The 27,348-nt window shown below is 39.7% G+C and overlaps 1 protein-coding gene across 1 annotated transcript in view; it reads right to left on the bottom strand.

Annotated features, from left to right (window-relative positions):
- Positions 1-27,348, bottom strand: part of LOC115773805 (ELKS/Rab6-interacting/CAST family member 1-like) — a 124,604-nt gene that overhangs the window by 87,446 nt on the left and 9,810 nt on the right. Inside the window, exons 7-14 of the mRNA XM_030720722.1 lie at positions 26,744-26,911; positions 26,488-26,655; positions 22,962-23,099; positions 20,373-20,513; positions 18,153-18,293; positions 16,263-16,456; positions 15,109-15,219; positions 10,474-10,485 (exon numbers count right to left, since the gene is read on the bottom strand). Of these exons, the coding sequence (XP_030576582.1) occupies positions 10,474-10,485; positions 15,109-15,219; positions 16,263-16,456; positions 18,153-18,293; positions 20,373-20,513; positions 22,962-23,099; positions 26,488-26,655; positions 26,744-26,911 (1,073 nt within the window). The remainder of the gene's footprint in view (positions 1-10,473; positions 10,486-15,108; positions 15,220-16,262; positions 16,457-18,152; positions 18,294-20,372; positions 20,514-22,961; positions 23,100-26,487; positions 26,656-26,743; positions 26,912-27,348) is intronic.

Raw genomic sequence — 27,348 nt, 5'->3', positions numbered from 1 at the left:
GCTTGTCATTGACATTTTTTCCTCACACCTGAACACAGATGTCACAAGAGTAAAAGCAGAGAGGATTATATGTACCCCGAGCTTCAGAGATTTGACTACATATCTTTCACTGGACCAGAAAAATGTTATATTAGGCAGTGCTTATAATAGGCAGTGTGAACGAGCCTGCTAATCAAGGTGCAGACAGCAGCCACAAATCACATAACAAATGATATTCAACACCAAAAATGGTCAGTCAGCACCCTTATCAAAGTTACAGGCAGCTCGCTAAACTCATGCTAATGTCTAACTGAAGCTGTTAGCTTGCTTTGTTAGTTTACACAGCGTGACGGGTTGTTGACATCAGTGCAATACAACATGCATACCAGTGCTTGAGGGTGTGTCCAAAAACTGTGAAATTATTAAAAATTCACAGAAATAGAAAAGTGGCTAAGCCATAAAAAATTATAAGCACTTCTGAATTTGTTTTATGTAAGTTGAAGATCCACATGTTCAAGACCAGCCTGAACCGCTGTTGAAGCTCATCTGTTCTAATTCCCCTAAAATGAAGACAATCTGAAATATAATTGGGTAAAAATCCAACTTGAAAAAGGCTGTGTTATGGACCATATATGCCCTTATATTTACTATCATAATTCAAAGCCCAAACTAGAAAAGATTCACGGCAGGCATTTGAAATCATGTTGAAGTATTGCTGTTTAGAATTGTGTCATTTCAAGAAAGGCAAAGATAAGAAATACCAACTTTATACTTTAATGTTTTCTAGAAACTCCAGATCAACCCCACATGCATACAAACAACCTGAATATGCCAGTGTTTACAGTTTAAGGCAAGACATTTGAATGACACAGCAAGAATCTGTGATTCTTTGTGATACAATGTAGTAATAAAATTCCCTTGGGCTTTTATAATGTACAGATCAGTAAAGGAATTCAATGAAAAGCTATGAATCAATGACAAGATGACATTTTTGATTTCTGCACGGTGGGAAGCACGGAGGTCTTTTCACAGAGGGATTACCAGGTGTCGAGAAGCAGAGTCTAAATCATCGTCTGGGAAATGAAAGGAGACAGAGTGCGATAGCGAAAGGGGGAGAACGGCAGAGAGCGATTCCTCCTGGGAGAAGAATGGTTCGAAGACGGAGAAAGAGTTTAATCCCTGTTTAAGCTTTCTGCAAGCCTTTGTGACTGTGTCACAGAACTATCAGCTATCACGCCAGCTTGACTTGATCTGGACCTTTCATACCTTTCATACTGGAGACATTCACACATGCACAGATGTGGAGTAACTCAAGCTAATGCCAGTAAGGTTTAACAAGGCCTACTGAATCATGACATAGATGAAAGATAAGTCAAACACAAAGAGTGAATGTGTAAGCGTAGATTTGCAGGCGCGCACACACTGACATTTGCACACACCACCACACGTCCAGCAAAGACAAAACTGAAGTGCTGACCGGTACAAAAAAGAAGTGATTAAACTCAATAAAAGTCATTGTTCTTACACAATATATGCCCTTAACTCTTTTTATGTTTACATTTTGTACAGTAGGCTTGCCTTCACTGTATAAATGTTTATGCATATGTGTGTGTTTATAAGTCTTCATATCTGCAGCTGCCATTAAAAAAAAGACCTCCAGTGACGGGAAATCAGAGCATTTGTTCTCATTGTGAATCCTGTTTTACCAGCCGCAGACTGTGTGTTTTCTTTCCGAAGGTGTAAACAGGTTCCGAAGGTCACACGACCTTTGACCTTAATCTACGCACCACAAAGCTCCGAGCTTAACTCTGCACATTTGCACTCCTGCGATTCTACTCTTTCGTTCGCTCTAGTGAGAAACATCTGCCTGAATTTATCTAAGACTTTATGGTTTATTTGTTTACATAAAAAGTGGCACACAAATCATAGTGCACAACCTTACAACCTTACTTCCATCTTTCTCATCTTTCACGTCTCTTTAAGCTACAAACTACCTGCTATTCTAATTTAAACTACCTTAAAATAATGAGAGCAATCCATCAAATATCATTGCCAGAAAGGTTGAGAAATGTTATTGGCAGTAGGAGGTACTATAAAATCCACTATGTGTTTCCTAAAAGGTCCAGGAGGCCCGATTCCAAGCTGTCCAGAGAAATTTGTAAAGTTGTAATAAAAAACAAAATCTAATGATAGGGCCAAAATTGTGCTGCTGCACCTGGCCATTTAACACTCACTGAATAACCATTAGTGTGCTAAGATGTGCGTGTGTTTTAAAGAGTGTGTATGTGTGCCTCTTGTGTTTTTTGGGGTTCAAATGTTAAACAGAAGGCAGATGCAATAAGCATGGAGTCCCATGCATTGTTGTTTTTCTTGCTTCCTTTGTTCAGTCCTGCTTTAACTTTGGCACCATGATTGTGAGATAAAGTTATCTGAATGTATTTGAGATTATTTTTTTGTGCTATACGCCCATGTGTGTGCAACAGGTCATAAACAGGCAGGAATGTTCCTATTGGAGGATTTCCAGGAAGCTCTCTGAGGTTTCTGACCTTCATGCTGCATTTACTGTATGTATGTGAGAGTACGTGCATGTGGAAATAGACTTATTTTTTCAGTCTTTCCTAATGACTCAACACTCAGTCCTGTTTCTTTCCACTTTTACTAATGCTAAACACTCGTTTTGCTCGCTTTTCAGCATGTAGGTAATTTGCATTGGTACCGTAACTATCACCCAGACCACAGCGACTTCATCTTCTTCCTCCTCCTCTTCTCTCCTCTCACTGAAATATTCTTGCTTACAAAAACCATTTCCCCCCTCTTACATGCCAAGATTTTGCATGTCGCATTATAATTATTTGCATGAAAGCAATCGTTTATTTGCAATGTAGGAGGACAAATGTATGTCTCCTCTTTCCTTTCGGGCTTCTCCGAACTCACATCCTTTCCAAATGCAACATAATTTTTTCCTTTGGATAAAATACTTTCGTTAGACCATGGACCATTTCTATACTCCTTTTCCTCTCCCTCTCCCCCTTTTGTCATTTCCACATGGAGGGCTTTCCAAACTCCTTTTCTCCCCTCAAAGAAGCCAAAACAAGCTTTTATGCTATAATGGTTATCATGTGCATATAAATCATGCTTACTATGACATTCATACTCACAAATATGCTGCACCTGTATGTTATAGTCCCTCTAAATGGATTTAAATGTGATTTATAAAGATAAAACCCCTTTGAGGTTGTGTCAGGAAGGGCATCCGGCATAAAAATCTACCAAATCAAACACCTGGAGCTACATGCTGTGGCGACCCCGTATGAAAAGCTGAAAGTAGCTTTATCAGGCAAGAAGGTAACAAAGCACAGAAGATTTTAGGGCTGAGACTAATAATAATTTTCATTACTGACTGATTAATCTGCAGTTCATTAAAAAAAATCTAAAGAGATTCTTCTATAAAATTTCCCAGAGAACATAATGTGTATAACTAATGAACCATTATCACTGGGTATTAAAATAAAACACCAACCATTTTTAAAGTAGATACATCTTTTGCCTGGTAGGTTAGTTAAAGCTAAAGTTAGCACACAAGGGAATGCAATCTATAGAATCATAATCATAACATCTAATCAGCCAATCACATGGGAGCAATTCAGTGCATTTACATGTGTAGACACGGTCAAGACAACCTGCTGAAGTTCAAACTGAGGATCAGGATAAGGAAGAAAGGTGATTTAAGTGACTTTGAATGAGGCATGGCTGATGGTGCCAGATGGGCTGCACTGATTGTTTCAGAAACTGCTGATCTACTAGAATATTCCCACATGACCATCTGTAGGGTTTCCAAGAAAGAGAAAATAGCCAGTGAGCAGCAGTTCTTTGGGTGAAAATGCCTTGTTGATGCCAGTGGTCAGAGGAGAATGGCCAGACTGTTTTAAACTGATAGGAAGGCAACACTAACTCAAATCATTACAGCCAAGGTATGCAGAAGAGCATCTCTCAATGCACAACAGATCAAACCTTCAACTAAATGGGTTATGGAGGCCCACACCAGGTGCTACTTCTGTCAGCTAAGAACAGGAAACTAAAGCTACACAGGCAAAATTGGACAATAGAAGATTGGAAAAAAACAGTCACCAGATTTCAATCCAATTGAGCATCTCTGGGATGCGGTGGAACAGGAGATTCACATCATGAAGACATCACATCAAGAATAAAACAGTCCTGAAGACTGAAGGGGGGCCAACCCGGTATGCGCAACATGTACCCAATGAGTGTATACCTAACAAAAATGTGTCGATTCATTTCTTTCTTTCTATTTTACATCTCCTTTCTCTGTCTTGAATAACAAGCCAGATGTAATATGAAAACAGTCTTTAAAAATTGTAGTGTGTATTTTACACATGCGGGTATAAAGTAAAACATTTTCACTTCACTCTGCTCTGTGTTTCATGGTGAACTTGATGGCTCGGCTCAGCAGAGGCTCAGCGCCATTCTGAGTTGTTTTAATATGTAAAATACTTCCTTCTCCCTCCCTCTGAAATCATTTTCAACAACTACTGCAAACCGCTGGAGGAGGAGGCGGAATCACAGGAGAGTTCACTACCCACAGCGTTGTAAACACGACATACAAATGTGCAGTGAAACCACGTCCACACACACTCACAAAATACACACACACACACAGTCACACGCAGAGTCGTGTTCCAAACACAACCTGCTTTGTATTAGATCACATCTCCGGGCCGGACCACACACAAATATTTGAAGCACACACGAGCAGTTGTGCACATACAGAGTTGTGAATGCAGCATCATGTAACATAACAACATGCACCCATTTTCCAACATTCCCACATAAATGCACATAAATAAACACGGTGGCACACAAGGTAAACAAATTTGTGTTAACACACACTGATATACTTGTTGACAGCAATTTGAACTTCCCTAATTTTTCCAACCCCCACCCAAAATATCCCCATACACACACACACACATACACACATTTAATCACCAATGTGCAATGCAGAAAAGCCTTCATTAAACCTTAGAGTTGTACAAAAAGATATACTGAATATTGGTGATAATCAGCAGTAAAAATGAAAACACACATGCACACAGACAATCTCATAAACTTCAGTAAACATCAGAGTCTAAAAAAAAAAAAAAACAACTTTTCAACCTCCCTCATTAGCATGTTGCTGATATTCAGGGACCCACATTAAGGTAGTATTAATATTACATTTGGAGTCCTGTATAAATATTTGATTAGAAATGCTCGCGGGCCTCATGTATGTTTACTGCACATAGTTCGCCCAACATTAACATCAAGGATTTCCTTTTAACTATTTGGAATTCAGTATTTCCTTTGAAAATACAGGAAATATTGGTTTGGTTTACTGAGCCCATAAAAACTATAAAACACAGAAAAGAAAAAAAACCCAGCAAAAACATAATAGTTGAGTCTTTCCTGCTGTCGGTGTGGAAGAAAAACATTTTTGAAGAATAAAGAAAGAAGTACTTATTTTATGACTTGAGAAATGACTGTAAAAAATCCCTCAGGTAGAAGGTAAGTAAATTTGTGAAGTAAATAAGGTGTAAAGGCAGCTAAGACTTGTGCGTATGTCTCTACAAACCTTCACGGTGTGAGTTACTGGAAGCTAACTGTAAAAATACTGCGATACAAACAGAAAGAAATCGCATCTGTTCTTATGAAGATAAATCATATTTATAGGGTATATCTACACCGAAGTGTTTTGGTAATAGTAACAGGGTAAGCATGTGACAGAGAGCTGGAGTCGATCTTGGCAGTTTCTTTGTTTAACATGGAGAACAGTGAGGGCCCTGAATTAAATGCTGACGCTCTGTTTCTTAGTCTCATATTCATCTTTTGATGAACTTAACTGATTCAGACTGAGATTTTATTATGGATGAGTCGACAGCACAAGAAGACACACGCAGATCTATTGGAATAGTGCTTTTAACTCATAAAACATAACCACATAGGAAAAGAAGAGGAGCATTTCTTTACAAAAACAACCTTGCAAAGCAGAGAAAAAACATAAATTACAATACAATAAGTATCTACTGTTAACTGTACCATAGTTTTGTGATTCTCGATATACAGTGCCTTGCGAAAGCCTTGTTCGGTTTTCAGTTTTTTATTTGTTAAAAAAGTTTGACACATCCAATAAATTTCATTCCACTTCACGACTGTGTCCCACTTGTTGTTGATTCTCCACAAAAAATTTAAATTTTATATCTTTATGTTTGAAGCCTGAAATGTGGCAAAAGGTTGAAAAGTTCAAGGGGGCCGAATACTTTCGCAAGGCACTGTACTTGCCCTTGTGCACTTGGTTCTCACACTTCCAACATGTCCTCCAATCCGAATGACAATATCAGTTTTTGTTCCAAAACAACCTATATGAGTGTTTCCAAAATGAGCGCTCCTACATGTGGCTTTGCGTGTCATGACGGTTGTTTTAGCGGGTAATGTGGCTGTACTGTAGCTCAGGAGGTAGAACCACAAATCTTCTAATCTGAAAATTTGTTCAATCCCTTGCTGCACGCCAAAATATCCTTGGATACAATACTGAAGTGCTTGTGTGAACGTATGGTAGAAAAGTGCCATAAAGAACCAGTCTATTTATTTAATGTTTAAGCTTTCCCTGTAGCATCTAATGCCATTTGCCCCTATACTTTTCAGAAATCTGAGAAAATCCATATTTACTGTAGTTCTGCAGGATTTACCATAGAAAACCAAACACATTATTCCCATGCCCTTTCTGTGACCTATGAGGTCGTTTTTAAAAGGAGGACAGGCTCCCCTCTTCTCTATTCTGATTAGACAGTTTGTGTTGTTCTGGTGGAGGGAGACGTACACACCACTGATTGAAATTTTCTTTTTTTTTTGACCATTGGCTTTTTTTCTTGGCTTTGTTTGACCAGTAACACTATGACATGTTTAAACATAAGGTTTTGGGGTTTTTTTTAGAAACATCTTGAGACTTTAATCAAACCCACAAAGACTGATGCCTCAGACAATCAACTAACCAGAGTTTTTGTTATTTTAATCAGCAGTTTTCAGCTAAAGGCTTTTTGAAGGAGAAGGGCTTTTCTAAAGATCAGTTGCCTCCTAACAAGATAAACCTGCGTTAAATAACACAGTGTGCCACTGAGCTGTACCCTTCCATATATAGTCTATTAAAACTTAATATTTTTTTTGTTATTTACAGCATTTCAGATCATTTTAGTAGTCTTTAATACTTAAAAATCAGATCTGTGAAATATTTTTTCCCTTTCTCTGAGTCTTATAAATCAGGTTTCAGTGCCAGTGTAGACTTTTTAATTAGATAACACTTAGCAGTAATCCCCACTGTATTGTTGTCACCTATTAGCTGGCAAATTCCTTCATGCATGTGTGTATGTGTATGTGTGTGTGTGTGTGTGCGCATGTGACAGAGAAAACAACAACAGCAACAAAAAAGGAAAATGTGCATACTCTGTGATAGGGTGAGTGTGTGTCTGCTTGTTGTCAGCCATTAGCTGACAAATCCCTGCACCACCTCAATGCTCAGGACCTCAAACAGATACACACACACAAACACACATACCAAAAGAAATTCCTTTTTAAGCTGCGCAAACCTTGATGTCAGACATTTGGCAGTGGATGAGGAGTTCCTTAGCTCCACATGAAAACAACCAGTAAAAAAGAAAAGAAAAAAAAAGGCAATGTGTGGAAAAAACAAAACAAAAAAGGACAGAAGACGAAAGATGTCTTCTATCGTCTACCAGATACCAAGGCAATACTGTCTTTTCTTTTGGTTTTTTTTCCCCCTCAAGAGTTGAATCACACACACACACACACAAAAAAAAAACCCAGAACAACAGCAATGAAAAAGCTGACAAGTCGACAGGGGGAACAGTGACTCTAGAAGTTGAAAAAGAAAGAAAGAGCAAAGAAAGTGCTGGTACTGAGGAGACCTTAACAGCAGAGCAGAGCACACAAAACAGACCACCAGATTTATGCAGGAAACAGAAGGAAGAAGTGGTTATTATGTGGTTGATCACAATGCATATGTCAGACAAATCTCAATATGTCTTTGATATGTCGGTTTAAAAAAAAAAGGCAAATTCAGGATTTTGGTTTTTGCAGGCTGGAATCTCATTACATTATGACGTCCTGAGTGGGGACAGGAATATTTAAAAGTTAAACAAGAAGGGAGTTTGGAAAGTTTGGAGAACTCTAAATAGAGTAGAGTAGTTGAATGTTTTGGGAAATCAAAAAGATTTGTGTTAAACCAGAAGGTCATTTTCCATGTAACTGTTTAAGCCAGTCGCCTGCCAAACTTCTGTAGATCTGTATTTCTAAGCTTGTGAGACTGAACGTGTATATACCGCTTAAGACCATCAGCAGTTGATTTTTTGGCCAGTTTTTGCATAATTTTTCTTGTTTTTCTTATTCAGAGGACTGCCTACTTGATAATTCTCTTCTGTAAATAATTAACTAGTAAAGGTCAGTTGCCAAATAGTGCCACAAAGTGGTGCCTCCTTTCTTTTTGTTGTGTTGACTGAGAGTTGAGAGTTATACGCTGACACTGTGTGGCTCAGGAAGCTAGAGTTTAAAGGGTCAGTGGTTCAATCCCTGCTCTTTCAGTTTACAGGTATCCTTTGGTGTGACACTGTACCCTAAATTGTTCCAGATGAATCCATTGGAATGGTTTCTTAATAGATAAAAATGTGCTAAAAGTACATTGATTGAATGAAATGTGAGTGAATGGGTAAATGTGGCTTGTAGCTCATGGGGTGGCTGTAGCTCAGTAGGTAGAGCAGGTCACCTACTGATTGGAAGGTCAGTGGTTCAATTCCTGGCTACTGCGTGCCAATGTATCCTTGGGCAAGATACTTAACCCCAAGTTGCTCTCCGACCGTTCCGTCGGAGTATGAATGTGAGTGAATGTTAGATGATTAAAGCACTTAGCTTAATTAATTAATCATGGATGTGCTTGCATGAATGGGGTAAATGTGAACGTGTTGTGTAAGCGCTTTGAGTGCTCATATCTGAGTAGAAAAGCGCTATATAAGAACTAGTCCATTTACCATTTAGAAACACTTTGAATGTTGAGTAACAGTAGAAAAGCGCACTATAAATATTAGTCCATTTAGCATTGAGGAGAGCTGGTGCTGTATGGGCTACGCTTAATGCTGTAGAAGAAAGCACCAGTATAGAAGTCTCGATTCCTCTGACCCAGTTTCAGAGCTAACAGCTAATGCTAGATAAACTATCCAAATGACCAATCATGTGAAAAAGAAAGTTTTTAAAGGACTCCCATAAAAAACTACGTACACCCTTACTGCTTGCATAGGAATTAAGAGGGAAAGTAGCTCATGACAGTATAATTAGAAAATTGGTTAACTAAAATGATGTTTCAGACTTAGTTTTAGTTAACTAAAATAACTGATGAGTAGTCACCAGTTGTTGGACTAACAATTATGACTGAAAGCTTCACCCAACTCGATTTTTTTTCCATGCTCTGATGCCATTAGGCCAAAGCATTAGCACGTTTGTTGACACAGCTCAAACATTTTGTTGAACTTGATTGATATAAATCAACTAGTCAGCTTTTTGCTGAAGCTTTGTATCCGCTAACCTTTGCATCTTTGGGTATTCAACACTGAAACTTTGGAAAACAGCTTTTTCTTTTTCTGACTGCTTTTATATTCGACTGGAGTAAATTTTTCCTTTTAACATAGCAAAGCCAGCCAATTCTCCCAGTTTTGAGTCTTTCAAGCTAAGTCAAGTGCCTCCTTGTTCCAATAACAGATGCTGCACAGAACTGAGAGTGGTCAGTCTTTTTTCAATCTTCCATCTTCCAGCCCTGCACAAGTTAATGGTCATTGCTGCATTCATGCCAAATTTGAGAGCTTAACATTGGATCATAGACCAGAACCAATTATCAAATTCAAGATGAACAACTTAAAATTCTGTTTTTAAAAAAGGGCATCTTATCTGCTTAACAGTAGTGGTGTCAAAAATATGTGAAATGCGGAGTAATTTCTTTAGAAGAGCCACACATACAGAACCCAACAGAGATAAAAAGACCTCTGAGCAAAAGTTCACAGCTGTCCAAGTTAATTATGGAGATACATTTTGCTCATTTGCTGTGGTAGCCTCAAATCTGAAGTTATTAAATGAAGCTCTAGTATCAAAGTTTAACTGCTGGTGTGGTGAAGACACTGGCAGGGTGTTTTAATGGAAAGTGAAAGGAAGAAACAATGTTTCCTCTTCAAAGAGGCACCAACGTGACAGCGAGAGTGAAGTGAAAGTCAAGGTGTCTCCTTCAAAGACAGACAGATATGATGAGAATTATTAAAATCAGAGTTTATGACAGAGTGAAGTAAGTGTCTCGATGCAAGGACACGCAGTATGACAATAAAGGAGAGAGATGAGAGAAATACAGGGAGAATGACGAAGGAAGAAAAATAGGCATGCCATACTAACCTTGAGGCAAGACTGAGTAGAGCAGGAGACAACGTTCCATTGTAAAGATAAAAGAAAGGGAAAGAGAGAGAAGGAGAGGGAAAGGTGAGAGGGGAAACAAGAGTTGAGAGCTAGGTTAGCCAGCTTGATCAATCTTCAAAGAACAGGAAAGACATAAGAGACAAAAGAACAGATAGAGAGACATAATTAACCAAAGAGAGACAGCAGGCAGACACTAAGACAGGAAGACAGGCATGACCAAGCAAACAGTTAAGCAGGCAGACAGTCACATAGACGGGTTAGACTCAGGCCTTTCTTGTTTCAGTACAACACTGAAGGCTACGAGAGGCCCGCTCAACTCAGATGACCCCTACAAACATTTTAGGGCACAATCACAAACCATGGAAAGTGAGCAATTAGCCAATCAAAGCACAAGCTAAGGGGCAAGCTCTCTATGAAATATTTCTTCAGTGGTTCAGATTTTGTGGATGGCTTCTCTTGCTTCCCACTGGGGCCACTTAAACAGTTCACCGGTTGTGGATTTGTGAAGTCTCAAGCAAACGGTAACCAGCATGCAATCATTAAGATCTGAAATCTTAAAGAAAATTCATTTCCTACGCTGGCATACCCGAAACGTTTTCCAGCTCCTAATAACTGAACTTTGACTGAGCATGCCAGAGACAAATTGTCCATTACTGAGGAATATAACAATAAACTTCTCTAATTTCTCACTACTCAGGTTTACACTCTACCTCTTGCCAAACCTCCTCCTGTTTTCTCATATTTCTCTCTTATCCTTTTCCCATTTCTGTCTTTTCCGTGAGTTCTGTTTTCTGTTTCCGTCTCCCCACCATGCTGCCTGCTCTTTTCTCTCTTTCTACGTCTCCGCTCGTTATTCTGCTCTTTCTCGCTGTTTTTCTTCCTCTACCACGTTTCTTTCCCTTTCCTTTTTTCTGTCCTCTCTCTGTTTTCCACTCTTCCATCCAAATCCTTTATTTTGGCCATCAGGGCAGATTTTCAGCCCCATTTCCCCTCAGTGTGAAGTCACTCAGTCTGCTCCAATTACCGTCCTTGTTACTGAAATAAATAACCTGGTGCCATTACAGCTGGATTTACACTAGAGGGGAAGCAGAGAGGCTTGATTCTTACCCTTGTTTAACCCACATCTGATCTTTTCATTAGTAATGTTCCCGCTGCTCACTTGTAGCCTAAGGTTAGCCCCGGTGCCAAGCTAAGAGTTGGCCTGTGGCAAATGTATTTTCCTCTGACATACCTGTTAGCTCCAGGCTAAGTCTTATAATTCACAGCAGGCTTAGGTAGCTTGAGGATAAAATCCGTATCTGTAACTGTAAGGTTACAAGGTCAGTGATTGTGCTACACAAAAGACTTGTTAGAGAATATATTGTTGCTGTCCCAAACAGGGAGCATATGCTAATTCTAACCATCGAGTTAAAATATCTCGCTGGTACCTTGACAGTTTAGCTCACAAAATCCTATCTTTCGCCTTAAATTATTAATGTCCATTCGGACATAAGCGGAAACATCGTAAGAAAGAGACATTGCATTAAATAATCCTTAATAGAAGAACTCCATAAGAGTAAAGATGGCAGTTATCCAACCCCTGCCCCAAAAGAGCCAATCAACACCTATATTTGTAAATGGAGAAAGGTTTGTGGCCACACCTCTCAATCATTGAATTCAGGTGCATAAAACAAAGCACCTAAGCTTTGCAGTCTCCCTTTACAACCATTTGTGAAAGAACTGGTCATTTTCAAAGAGCTCACTGAATACTAACGTGGTACTGAAATAGGATGCCACCACTGCAGCAAGTCTGTTTATAAAAGTTCTTCCCTCCACGATCAAATTTAAGTGGTAATATTGCACCAATGCTCTGCTGACTCAGTATGGTCAGTATATGAGCCAATCGTTTTATTCTACCAATGCACGTGCAAACCGCGTGATGGCAGCCATTATCATAAGATATATTTCATTTTTCTTGGCTTCCTCTATCCATGAAATCAATTTGCACGGCACTTGCTGGATGTTCTAGTAGGACTCTGGATGAATGCCAAGAACAACTTCTAGAAGAGTTTTGGTACAACCAGGCATGGCAGAGCTGTTTGGGCCTATCCTAGATGATGTCAGAGTTTAGGGTAACATAAGCAGCTCTGTCCTGGTTGAGATAAAGCAATAGCAAAGAAACTCTTTCATGTGACAAAGCATATTTGTTTGTTTGTTGTTGTAAAAAAGGCAGCCAAAAAAAAAAAAAGAAAAAGAAAAAGCCGTAGCTAATATTAACTTAAATAGCTAGAGAGTTACAAGTGAAACGGCTGGGGAAAAAAAAAAAAAAATCAACTCTCGCAGGCCTAAAATGACAAGTCAATTTACTCTGTATGAAATCTAGGAACTAATGCTTCAGTAAACATGAGATTTTGAGAGTCAAATCTGCTTCTGTCACTGCATCCCAGATCATCTTTATTATAAGAGCAAAAGTTGAGAAAAGGCGCCTGTTCAATCTGAAAACAGTTACCATTGATTTGCTGTGGTTTTCAGGTTGACATGTTTCTTTGAAATGGTGCTCTGTGGTATGTTTTTGAGGTATGTCTAGTACTCTGCAGAAACCTGTGTATAAAATACTGCCACACTAAAAGAGCAGAGCACTCCACCCTAGAGAAAATGTAGCTCAAAGCCTGTTGCCATGGGTAATTTCCCTCATCGCACATCTACAAGCTAAACGAGTCTGTTACATGTAGATGTATGAAGGATTGCATATCCTCACACCCTCTGATATGACTGCTGCACAACACTTACTTCACAGCAATTACTTTAAGAGGCAAGTTACATTTACTCATAAAATTCTATTTAATCTAATTTTTTCTATTAAAGGACACTTACATGTGAACATAACCCCGTTCTAAGTGTAAATGTAACACTTTTTCACTTTCCAAAGAGCAGCTTTCAAACTCTTGATATTAAATATCACTTTTGAGATGCTTTTATTTTATTGTAACCTACTGGGATAATGAAACATCTTTCAAATACATCTAATGTAAGAAAAAAAATGCCATGTAAAACCAATCTGCAGTTTTAATTGCTTATAAAGTTACATTATAATGTTGTCTGTAAACTTAGTACCGCTGTAAATCAGCATCTGTGGCTGCTGGCAGACTAAACATCACACAGACACACTTAAAACACACATGTCTGAAGTTACCCGGTGCTGAATTATTAATAGTCCAGTATTTCTACTGGCCAAACAGAGAGGCAGTGAATCTCCCTGAAATCATTAACCACCATAAATCTTGCCGTCAAATCGCTTAACGCACAGATAGACAGAGAGAAGAGTCTAGAGTTGTGATGGGTAGAGACTGCGTCCAAGAAAGAAACTGGAATAAAAGATTCAAGAGACAGCAAGGGAGTAGGCGCTGACAGACGGCATACGAAAGTTCAGAAATCAAAGACATAAAGAGCCATACAGAGAGAGGCAGACAGGCTGGCTGTAGATACCAACTGGCCCATTTAACCACTGAAGATGAACTCCAATCTCACTACAGCAATGCATTCTCCATTATTCAACAGGACCAACTAAAAACACACCCTTTAGCCTTCACTTCACTCATTTTTTAACTACTATTATTTAAAGGTCTATAAGATAAAGGCCATTGCTCCTGCTTAAGCTGTTCTCATAAAAAAATACTTCATGTATTAAGGCCAAATAGACACAACATCAAACAGGTACTCAGGTAAACACAGAGAGTTAGGGAGGCATGCAGGCAGACAGAGAAATAATCAGATATAAACAGAAAGGAAAGGCAGGATCAGGATAACTAATGAGGTAGAGATTGTGTACAAAGGTGAGAAAAGTTAATCCAAAATTGCACAGCAAAGTAGAAAAGTAGTTAGAAACATCTGAAAAAAGAATCTGTTACTATGAAATAAAAAAAATGGTGAACTGTTCCGACTCCTAACAAAAGAAAAAGAGTGTGGTAAACTCTGCAAGTCAAGCATCCTCTGCTGAAAGTGAAATGAGAAAACAGAACCACTAAATGAAAGAGTTGCATCATTGACAGGAACAGAGGCTCAAAGAGTTTCAGAGCTGTACAGCAACTTCGGTGCCAAACTGTGCCCTCATTTTACAAACTTTGGGGAGCTGTTTGGCTTGTCATGCTGCAGTAACAGACGACTAAGACTTTGTGCTCATGCCTAGATATGTAAGAGTACAACTAGCTCCAATTTCTGGACGTGGGAGAGAGGACAGTACAAGTACACCATAACAGAGGAGCTCAGCGAGCAGTGATCCAATGCTGCAACTCTTTGCTGGTGATTATCAGTGAACATACTCAGCTTTGTCCCATGTGGAAAAAGCCGGCAAATACAAGAAAATTTGATGAGACAAGTTCATTTTCAGTGTTATACACAACCTATGATGAATTAGTATATGTATGAGATGCTATTTTTATCTCTTATCAACCCAGATTTATGAGTTTCCTGCATCTTTTTCATCTAGGTTCACAGTATTGCCCTGTGGCTAATACTTCGTAGCCTTTTCCACATGGGTGGGGTTTGTTATCATAGTGCTTTTCCGACAAGCAAAGTGAGTTTTTTTCGTGCAGTAGTCAGATAACTAACTGACTGACAGGGCCGCCAGCCACTCACGTGCCCAGGTAGTCCCACACCAGCCCCCCCATTGGCTGCTGAGAGGCAACCGGGGGAGGGGCCTGTTTTCCCGACTGCTGAGAACGCCACAGATGAGAGGCAGCAGGATTTCTGGGATGTTATGGGACGGTGAGTGCAAACACACACAAAAATAAGCATAAATGCACTCACACAAATGCAGACCCACATGAATATACACATATTGGTGTATAAGCATGTGAATGAGGAAGGGGAATGAATAAAGAGATGAGTTGTGGTCGAATAAATAAAGCAAAAAATGGTTGGAGGAAAGGGGAAGAAAGAAGGGAGAGGAATGAGCCTGCGACAACTAATGAGTTCATATTACAGGAAAGATTACCAAAGACTCAAATCTGCTTTAAATTAATTGGAAGATGCATAAAAAAAAAAGGATGATAAAGTGGAATCTTAGACTTCAGTCACATCCGCCTAGAGACCGGTCTGGCAAGCATAGGTTGCTAGGAAAAATGTGTATGCCCCGACTGGTCAGTGAGTGCTGGAGGTTCCTGTCACAGTCGCAAAGAGGGTGCTGCACCAAAAACCTCCTTGTGATTGCTTTGGTTGGTAGCAGATTGCAGCACTCACCCACTGTTTGCATGCACGATGCTGACTTCTCTGCAAACAGTGGGTGAGTATTTGCAGATAAATTGGCGTCTTCCATGCAAACTACCGGCAGCCACAGCAGCCTGACACTGACCAAAGCAATCACAAGGAGGCACCACAGACTTCTTTGTGACCAATTTCACGCTACCAGCAACCATCAGCAGCCTGTCACCAACCAGTCATGGAATACACTTTTATCAAGCAAGTGGTGGTTACCAGGGGATTACTAACCGGTCTCTAGACTTGCATGTGTGGGGTTTTAGCAATTGATTTCACAGCAACTACCAGCAACCTTCAGTAACCACTCACAACCGGTGGGGAAATACTCATCTTTCCCTCGGGACGAGTTTCTAGGCCTGTGTGACTGGGCCTTAGATAAACAATAATTTCAGCAAGTAAACACAGTTTATTCGCTGATTTAGGTTAACAGAGAAAGGAAAAGGATGCATGTGTATTTAAGAAAAACTGCTCTGTGTTTTTTCTCACCTACACTGAAAATTTTAGAATCTACAATATTTATCCTCTTCTCTTACCTCTCTAATTCATGGATCTTTTTCTCCTTGTCATTCTTTTCATTCTCCATCTCCCTGAGGATCTCGAGAAGTCGTTCCACCTCAGACTGAGCCCTCCCAGCATCCTCTTTGTACCGGGTCACTTCCTGCTCAAGGCTGGAGATCTGCTCAGAGAGTTCAGTGTTGGCCTGGGATTCTGCTGCTGCACTCTGAGCCTGGAACAGAATTTAATTATTAAAAATAAACCAAGTGTTAGCTTTCAAAATGAGGCGACCGCCATTTGATCGGAACGATAAGCTCAAACTAAAGAAGGATGTGCCAGTAACAACATGAGCTGAGGATGAGCTGGATGGATTTCATAAAAATGATTCATGCTTTTAGAAACTGCTTAATGGAAGTGCTCCTGTTATGGAGACATTCACAGACCAGTCTTTAGAGATAAGGTGCAAGATTTGTATCCTTCTATATATATATATCAGATCTTAGATACTGAATTTACAGTAGCATATAAAGTAGCATATAGAAACCCCAGTATCAGTGAGCATGATGTACAGTACATGTTACACATTCTTTTAAATGGCCAAATCCTCATCAATTTGCTCCACATATTCCTAATTTTTTTCCATGTTTTCCGCACCAGCCGAGTTTTTTTTGTGGGAATCTAAGTATTAGACACAAGTGTTATAAGCTGTGAATAGTTGAATAATCTACAGTTTCTTTGGGATGGAAGGGTTTCACACACTCACACCCATGCACACACTCCACATTAGAAAACATGCAAACCCACAATAGCTTGTTTTTTTTTTTTGTAAGGATTAGCATGAACATAAAAAGGTGTCTGAATTTAAAAAGCAAATCCAGCTGATTTTCAGTGGCTCGCTTCTTTCTTCTGCTCTGTTCAGCTAAACATAAGATACAGAAAATGTGAGAAGAAGAAAGAAAGAAAACAAAGAAAAATAAAACAAGTTATAACCAGCTTAGAGGTTAGAACAGCTGTGTATATTTCCCAGAAGTAAATGTTGCTCTTGGGACTGACTTTGTATGTGTGTGTATGTGTGTGTGTGTGCGCGCACACGCCTTGCTCCCACAATGCATAAACCCTATTAGTTTTGGAAGTGTGCAACAGTTTTCATAAGTCTTTGTGTGGGGAGGAAATGTTTGAGAAGACCTGGGTGGAGGAGAGACAGAGAAATACAAATAAAGGAAGAAAGAAACATCACGCACACAATGTCACATTCAGAACTTTTCCATCCACATTACAGTAAAAGAAAGAGACTATGAAATAAAGTCCGATGAGTAAAACACCACACATTCCCCTTCGGTATGTGTGTGAGAGTTTGTCACTTTCACACATACACCAACACACAAACATGCACGTGGGCGCAAACGCACAGATCTACATACACATTCGGCATGCGATGGTGAGCTGTCTTCTCTAGTCTGTGAAAGTGACTGTAAGGCTGTCAGCAAGCTGTCACACACATAACATTTTATGGGCTGCTGTGTGGGAGAGAATACGCATGTGATATGCACACACACACACACACGTGCGCGCGCACACACACACACACACACACACACACACACACACACACACACACACACATACACAGTCACAATCTGTCTTCCTAGGAAGACGCAAAAGAAATGAGAGGCTAGGTTTAATTTTCTGCTGTTTTTCTGCCTAAATTGTATCTACTCTAAACATCTTTTTCACCAGTGAGTTTCATATAATAGATAACCTTGTACTAGTCAGCACTGAGCCAAGAAATTCCACCTGTTTTTGTCCAAATGCAGCCTACAACAGGTGCCATAAAATCTCTCACTCTCTCTTTGAAAGCATCAATATTTTTTGCTTTCATAGTTTCAATGAATAATTTGCTACTTAAATTTATGGCCTTTTGGGCTAACCTTCTTTACTTGGTTCTCCAGCTTGATGCACTCCTCTTTCTTCTGCTCCAGGCTTATTTCCAGACTTTTCAGCCTGTTGTCCTTCTTGAGAGTCGAGGAGGCCAAAGAGGAAGCCTTCTCCTTAAGATCCAACACTGAGGTCTGGATGGAGGAAAAAAAAGTTGGAGACAAAGAGCGAAAATAAAGAAGTCAGCTCCTTACTACTTAACACCTACTTACCTTATCCTTCACACCCATTAAATTTTTTATTTTATTTTATTTTTTTTATTGTTTCCAACTGATGACGATAATGTTGTATTTAATAAAATAATTACCATGACATGGGGGGGGTCTTTTGTGAAATATTGTTAAAATGTTTCGTCAACAGGAAAGTTTGAAATGTGTCTGATCACCTGTGCATTTCCCTCTTTATATTAAAGAAAAAAATTCTTATTCATAATATATAATATTAGACAAATTTCAAATGTAATTATCTGGAAGTCCTTCTCATACACTCTGCCCGTGTTTGTCGTAATGTTTTCCGTGACCTGTTTCTTTTCTCACTCTCAAGCTCAGTCCCTCCATCTGTGAAGTCTCTCTTTCTCTCTCTTTTCTGGTCATTTTCTCTTTTGGTAGGGGCAGTGAAACAGAAACCAATGAGACCAGAAGGAGAAACTGTCAGACGTGTAATTTTACCCTTGACTGACAATACCAACGCCAGACTACGGATCATCATGTTTGACTGGGCTTTGGTCAAAGAACCCGTGCTCTGATTATATTTAGGTACGCATATATACTCCTGTTGTCAGACAAACCCTACATCTGCATTTAGCAGCATAGAGAGGAACGCTTGTTTTTTTTTCTCAGAGGTTTCCCATGTATTTCTGAAATTATATTATAGGACTGTGACAGGTTTTATGACCCCACAATCACTAAAATTAGTTTAAGGGCCTAAGTCGGACAAGGCACAAAGGACTTTTTACTGCAACAAGTATAAAACTGCCTATTTAAAGGAATGGCCTGAGTTTGGTAACATTACCTAATCAATTTCTTGTTGAAAAAGCTAAATACCAATCTCCACGTCAAGCATAAAATATCTCTATTTCCACACGCACATTAGTTCAGGTATGTCACACAGTACAGCTGGTGGTAAATCTCATTTAGGGTGTGCAATTTAGGTTGCTTTACCCTGCTTACAATTGTTGCTGCCTCTGCAAGCTGCTTTGCAACCCACCTCCACCCCAGCTCCTCATTTTCACGCTGTGTCTAGCTTAAGGAATGCCATGTCTGTTGTCTATTCACTGTTGTGTACTGGAATATCCAGGTACGCCCTGGACTCATCACCAGTTGATCACAGGGCTAACAGAGAGAAACACAACCATTCATACCTATGGCCAATTAAGAATCACCAATTAACCTAACATGCATGTCTCTGGACTGTGGGAGGAAGACGGAGAAAACCTACACAGAACAGGGGGATTCACTCAGAAGGGCCCCAGCCAGTCAGTGGATAAGACCAACAGGACCTCCTTGCTGTGAGGCGGCGGTGCTAACCACCATTTCAGGCACAGTAGTGTGCCCTGACTAACTAATGCATGCAGTTCTTGCCTTTTGGCTCTACGGCAGGACCATCAGTTACAGTGGGATAGGGATTTTTATAAAAGAACACCTGTGTTAAAAGATTTGTTTTCCTTACAGGAGACCTCTTATGTGTTTCCTTGTCTTCCATCATATATAAACTGAATATAAAATATAGAGCAGGAGTGAAACGATAATGTCTGCCTAAAAGTTATGCTTCAGACCGTCGGTGTTTTACTTTTTTCCGAGTCTCTGATGAGTAACTCTTTAATCTTAATTTCATGAAGTGGTTAATAGTAACTTGTGCTGCAGGGTTAATACAGAGAACACAGCTTGAAAATGCTTTGTCATTCTCTGTGTTTGTCTGTTTCTGCCTCTGCTCAGGTGTTTTGTACGAATCGCAAAGGTCACAGCAAGAAAAATTCAGCTCTGATCACTGTTTCTTTTGGTCATGGGCCTTGGATTTTGTTGTCAAGGAAACATGACTATTTCTTCGTTGTCCTTCAGCAAAAGAAATCTGGGAGGATTCAAGGTCTGCTCTACAGTGATAGATCAATCACATTTTCTTGACAGCAACACAGTGAGGAAGGGTGAGAGTGTGTTTTTCTGACTTTTAGCACAAATATAGATGTGTGTTTTTGAATTCCTGAGTGTGTCTTCCACCTCACGGTCAGCCAGTTCAGCCTGCAGCTGGGAGACTTTCTCCCTCAACTCTTTCAGCTCCTTCTTGCTGGACTCCACTTCTTCCCCCTTTTCCCTCTCCTCCCTTTCCCGCTGCTCCTTCAACCGCTCGATGATTCGCTCCTGGAGAGAAAAGTGAGAAAGAGAGAGAAGGAAGGAGAGTGAGGTAAAAAAGGTAGTTGAGGTAGAAGAAGTGATGGAAAATGAGAGGGGGAAAAAAAAAATCACCTCATACCCTCCAACAGTCATTCACAGTCACTCAATATCAAGTTTCTATACTAATAACAGTCGCATTAAACTTTATGTACATGGCAGCTTTGACAGGATCTAACAGCCAACAGCGATTTTAGACCTATAATATATTTTGGCAGAAGATGTAAAATTCACAACCACTAAAACACAATAACTGATCTCTAAAGCTAGAGAAGAACACAGCGGCCCGTTCAAGTGAAAGTACAAAAGTTCACACATGCAAAAGCAGTGCAAAGAGTGTATACTGGGTCTGCAGTGTGTGTTGTTCAAATATTATCATTATGAGGACCAATGTGACTTGTACAAAATAAAAGTGATGGCAGTTTGGGCAAAAATTAGTTTAAGGTTGATGTTATAAATGGACTTGTGCTGATATAGCGCTTTTCCACTCAAAGTGTTTTACACAACACGTTTGCATTTACCCAGTCACACACACTCATACAATTTCAAAGTGCTTTCAATCTAACATTCATACTCAGACGGCTGCATCGGAGAGCAACTTGGGGTTCAGTATCTTGCCCAAGGATACTTTGGCATGCAGACTGGAGCAGCCAGGGATTGAACCACCAACCTTCTGATAAGTTAATGACCTGCTCAACCTCCTGAGCCACAGCCACCCCTAAATTGTGTTAAATCTTAACACAATACACTAAATCTCTAATCGCTTGTTTGCAAACTCGTCCTAATACAATCGGGAGTTGAGCTATCAAACTTGGCACACAGGTACATCTTGGGCCCCTGAAGGTTCTTATGTATATCAGATGCTATGATGTCATCGTGTTGCCTGAGCTAAAATGACCCATTTTTAGCACTTATGCACCTGTAACACCTTATAAAAGCATTGCATCATTGTAATTTCACAAGAATAATATTTAATTCATATCCACTAAGCTTGAATATTATGAAATTCACTCACCAGCCACTTTTTAAGGTACAACTGTTCAAATGCTCATTAATCAGCCAATCACATGACAGCAACTCAGTGCATTTAAGCATGCAGACATCATCAACACAACCTGCTGAAGTTTAAATCGCGCATCAGAATGGTGAAGAAAGGTGATTTAAGTGACTTTGAATGAATCATGGTTGTAGGCGCCAGAGGGGTTGGTCTGAGTATTTCCGAAACTGCTGATCTACTAGGATTTTCCCACACGACCATCTGTAGAGTTTACAGTTGCAGTTCTCTGGGTGAAAATCCTTGTGGATGCCAGAGGTCAGAGGAGAATGGCCAGATAGGAAGGCAACAGTAACACAAATAACTGTTACAATCAAGGTATGCAGAATTCACAACACATCGAACCTACAATTTGGATGGAAAATAGAAGACCTGGAAAAATATCCTGCCTCATATCAGTGATTCAGACTGCTGCTGGTGGTGTAATAGTGTGGGGGGTATTTTGGGGGTCCTCTTCAGTCAAGACTTACTAACAGAATGAGGCATGCAGTTATTCGAGTCCGGGTTGTTTATACTGCTTACATAAATAAAAAAATGGACTATACCCATAAACTGCATCAAACATGAATAATATTATATATAAAATTGGAGTATTACAAGGACAAAAAAAAAACAAGCATTAGCTTTTGTTCTGTTTTGACAGTAAAAGTTACAATGCAACGTAATTCGTCTCAGAAGCAGAAGAAGAAAAGCAAGCAAGGCAAGGAGATAAAAATGGAAGCAAAAAGGAAGAAAGCTAAAAATGAAAGGCGCCAACAGAATAAAAATGAGAGGAAAAAAGCTCATGAAAGTTGTTTGAGTGAAGTAGGAGTTGTCGGCCACACCATCCTGCCAACACTCACACATCTAACTGACACCCTCAATATTAGTCACTGGACAATTAATAGGCCTGTTTCCTGTACGTGCGCAAGTGCAAAGGAGATTGAGTTGGTAACATAATCGTGCATAACACTACAAAAATATATTCTCATCAAACACTTTAAAGTGTTCTGCTAGTCTAAATGTCACTGGTTAGTTTCCCAGAATCAGGGTTAAGTCCCCACAGAGAGCAGAGTCATAAAGCAGTCAGTTCAGTCCTGTTCTGTAGCTAAAGTACCTGAATGTTCAGCCCCAAAGAGTGACCGATGAGCTGCTTTGAGCCATGTGGCTGCACACTGAACAGTTCCTAATCTTTTATGCACACAAGCTTTGGATGATTTCATAATGAAACAGCCAGTGTGATTATTGGTCCATTTCCATTTATCCAGAGTCATCTGGCCATCGTGTGGGTGGTCTGCAGTTTTGCTCATCAAGGTTTTATTAATGCAACCTTGCTCGAGAGTTAACCTGAGGTCGGCTGAACGTGTACGTGCGTGTGTGTATACCTTCTCAGCCAGCGCCTCCTCCAGTGTTCCCAGTGCAGTGTCTGTGTTTGAGGTGTCCGTCTGCAGAGACTTAACTCTGTCTTTCAAGCCGCTCAGCTGTTTTTCTTTATCCCTCAGCTGATCCTGGAGGTTCTCTATCTGCAGAAAGAAAAGCGGAGAATAAGCCTGTGGGGTTTTCAAGAATAATTTGTGCGTTGACCACTCAGTGAGATTTTGTTGGCAGGTCTATTGGCTCTAAGACTCAGCCAAAATGAAGTACTGTAGCAGGTGCTTCGAAGTCCAGAGGAAACCAAACTTCTGCAGAGGAAATGCAAGTTTAGCAGCACATCTTGTACATTTAAGTTAACCTTAAACTTCTTTTAATAGCAAGTACATGAAACACATTTGAATAAGACTTAACACAGCCTTAAATTACAGTACTAGAGTGCACTAAGTAAAGCACTTATTGTGAAGTATCTGACATGGGCTTGTATTTAAAAAAAAAACATTTTATATAATTTCTTTAATGCTCTCGTTTTGTTGGTTTTTTTTGCCACGAATTTCAGTTTAGAATACTATACATGTTAATCTATGACCAGCTTACACTTCGAGCCTGGTTGACACATTTTTCAAGCATCATTATAATGAACAATGATGCTTTTTTATTTGATGTTTCTTCATCAAAAAGCTGCAGCTTGGATAGTTAAACAAAATTTTCACTAACAATTAGAACGTGAGTGATTCAAGGTTTTAAGACAGATACTAATACCAATATCTGGTGACATAAAACTATGATATATTAGCAGATTGTTTTTCTCCTGGGCTCCACTAACAATACAGTGTATTTGTATTTTGTTGTATTTTGCTGCTGAGTGTCAGCATAATATTTTAAGACGATTCCTCAAAACATATGAATATGTGAAAATTCCCTACTTGGCAAGCAAATGAATTCTCAGTTTAAATGTAATAAATACAAAGGTTTTTGCCTAATATAATGTCTTGGATAGAAGAGAGAATTTGCTTTAAAAGGTTTTACAGGTATAAACATTAACATTAAGCTTGGCCACCCCTAACCCTGTAGTTCTCAAATTGCAAGGAACGACCCCCTGGTGAGACATGGAGCCGCTGCATGCAGGTTATGAAAGACCAGGGTAAAATAGGGAGTGAAACTAAGCTGAATGAATATGATGTATATAAGAAAACTAAATAGACAAGAATTTTGTAATGGTATTAAGAACCACTGCTTTAACCCTTACTCCAATAGATCTGGATATTTAGATGTGATGGTTAAGGGTAGCTACCCTTAACCACATAGGGAAGCCATTATGTAAATGAGGGTCCTCACAAAGCTAGAATACCGGCACATGTGTAGCTCTGTGTATGAAAAAGAGGAAGAGGGGGAAAGAGAGTGATCACAGACAAAGATAAGAAGTTATGTCAACTTTGTGGTCTTCATTAAGAAATGGATGGAACAAAAGGTTGAACCATACTGAAATAACAAATTCAGGGGGGGAAAAAAGATCTTGAAAGTTTATGTAATATCTTCATATTAGTGAACTTGGGTGGGATTATTGCACAATTTCAATCTTGCTCTCTTTATGCATTTCTCTCCGTCCTTTTGCCAGAGAAAGTTAATCAAATGATTGGCAACCTCTCACAAAAAAAAAAAAAAAAAGAGAGTGGAGTCAGATTGACTTCACTGCAGGTGAGACACACACAGCACCACAGAGACTGTGAGCATGTGTGTGTGTGTGTGTGTTCATACAGTAAAACATTTCCAGCACCTCATTAATCAACTGTTGACCTGACAGCTTGACTGACACATTCTCCACCTTCTCCTCTCTGTCTCTCTCTCACATGCACACATACACACATGAACACGCACTTGACATTGAGAGGCAGTGAGTCTTTGATCCTGTCTGCATTTCCTGAACCTGGCGCGCGCACACACACACACACACACACACACACACACACACACACACACACACACACACACACACACACACACACACACACACACACACTCATTGCTGTTGTCTTGTCCTATTTTAGTCCCCAAATCATCTGTGATAATGACCCAACACAGAAAACAATGATCAGCTATGTCACAATGTGAAATTATCTGTGAACTATTAAAGCACAAAGAGGAGGTCGGCAAAACGGAAACGGAAAGAAGGTATTTTTTTTAGTGTTTCCACACGCTAAAAAAAAGGAGAGCCAATTTTTACATTTTTTTTGCCAATGATATCAAGAAGGAGTCAGCAGCATCTCTGCCTCCCTATCAGGCTCTGAACTGTTTTCCATTTGAAGACGGCAGAGGTCATCATTTATTAATCAAGAGGCGCTCATTAGTATGCATCTAATGATTTTAAACACACTCTGTCTCTCTCCTCCCCCTCCCTGTCTTGCTTTATGTCTGTCTGCTTGATTGTCTGTATCAATTATCTGCAGTCTCCACTTCTACGTTTTTCTCTACAGGACACAAATGCTGTGACTGGGTGAGAGAGGGGAATCAAGATGCTGAAAAGACAAAAAAGACTAAACGAGGAATTCAGCTGGATTTTATGTAAGGTTTGCACTGTGTGTGTGTTCGATGTAAAGGTCTAGATGATTGCAAGAATCCTGATTTACATACCACATCCATTCAAAACCACTGCAGTGGCAGTTATTGTAGTTTGCTTAATCTTTCTTATTCCAAAAGCTCGTTCACCAACATATCTGACAAGCATAAGACTTTTCAGGATGACACGGTGTGCAAATGAGTGCATGTGTGTGTGTGTGTGTGTGTGTAGACAGCAAAGGCAAAGGACCACTCCAGCCCATCCATCTAACTGACAGCATTACCACAGTGATACTGACAAAAACTACATATTTAAAACCAGGAAAAAGTATGCAGAAAACAGTGACTTCAGTTTTGCCGAAATGACCTGTCTGCGTGCCCGTGTCTTTCTGCTCACCTGTCTGTCTGACTGTGTGTCTGTCAGTGTCTGTTTGTACTGTACACACTGTGTTAGAGCCCCATCTAGTGGTTATGGGATAACACACTGGCATGCTCTCAGAACAAATAAATTTCTATCAGCATGAGTAAGGGTAAATAAAGGTGTGTCTGCTTCAGTTTTACTGCACATCATCCATTATGTTTCAATATTAATCAACCCAACATTTTTCTTTTTTAGCTTTTTTAAACTAATCTAAAGAGACTGAATATCACAATTTTCCTGTGGACACAAAGGGATGAATCTGATGATATCAGTTGCAGTGATGATGCTGGTTAATTTGGAATTAATAGGCTGGTACTATGTGGGCAGCATAAGATACACCAGCTAAAAAAATAATATTGCATCTGCAAATGATTATTAAGGATAGCACTGCCTGAATGCACACTGTAACATTTTGAACAACAATAGATGCAGTGGAACAACACTACAATGACTGGTTACTTAAAGCAATGATCACAAGGACTTCAACTTTGTTTTATGCATCTATGTTAATGGAGTAAACTATCTTTGTAGTCACTGACATTCAGCTCTTTGCGTGTTCTCACCTTCTTCTGTAGAACATTAACTTTGCGTTCCTTGACGTCCAGCATGTCTTTGAGGTCAGTGATCTCTCCTTGCTGAGTGCTTTTCTCCTCCGTCAGCTCTGATATCTGCTGACTCTTTTTAGAGAGGAGCGACTCCTTTTCTTCCAGACGGAGACGCAAGGCATCCACCTGTGAACACACAAAAGCAGGTACACAAAGGTCAGTGGAAATAAATATATGATGCAGCAAAAAAGTTGCAATGACAGTGTAGCTAAACCTCAGTCTGTAGTATGGCAGCTCTCTGCTCCTTGGCGGTTAGTGACTCCTTGAGTACATCCACGTGTTGTTTGCTGTCAGAAAACTGATTGTTCAGCGTGTCCAGTTTGGTCCTGAGAGCCAGCAGCTCGCTGTCCTTACGGCTCAGCTCCTGCTTGGCCTGTTCCATCTGAATAACACAGAGCACAAAGGTATAGACAGAAGAAAAAGCCTGTAAATGTGTGTACTGGAGAGGATGACATGCTTATATCATATATAAGCATTAAAATCCACTACAAGCTTTGCAAAGTAAGCACTCAATCCTAATGTTAGTTTTAGCCATTACTCTACAGAAGGCCAGCTGTAAAAGAGGAAACTAATAATAATAATCAATGCACTGACTGATAATGCTTTTAAGATACAAATCTTTAAAAAGCACTACTTTACTGCTTTATTCAGAGGGAAAAGAACATTTTTTTATTGAATACTGCAGATATTTTTAAAGGCTCTCATTCACATCTACAAGTTAAAAAAGAAGATGATGGTGCTGGTGAGAGAGAGAGGTGCAGGACTGCCACAGGCTTACCTCATCCACATAAAAAAGTGAAAAACAGGAACAAACAGACC

This window comes from Archocentrus centrarchus, chromosome 23, assembly GCF_007364275.1.
Source record: "Archocentrus centrarchus isolate MPI-CPG fArcCen1 chromosome 23, fArcCen1, whole genome shotgun sequence".
NCBI lineage: Eukaryota > Metazoa > Chordata > Actinopteri > Cichliformes > Cichlidae > Archocentrus > Archocentrus centrarchus.
Note: the sequence above shows the minus strand (reverse complement) of the source record. Positions and strands in the feature narration are given on the sequence as shown.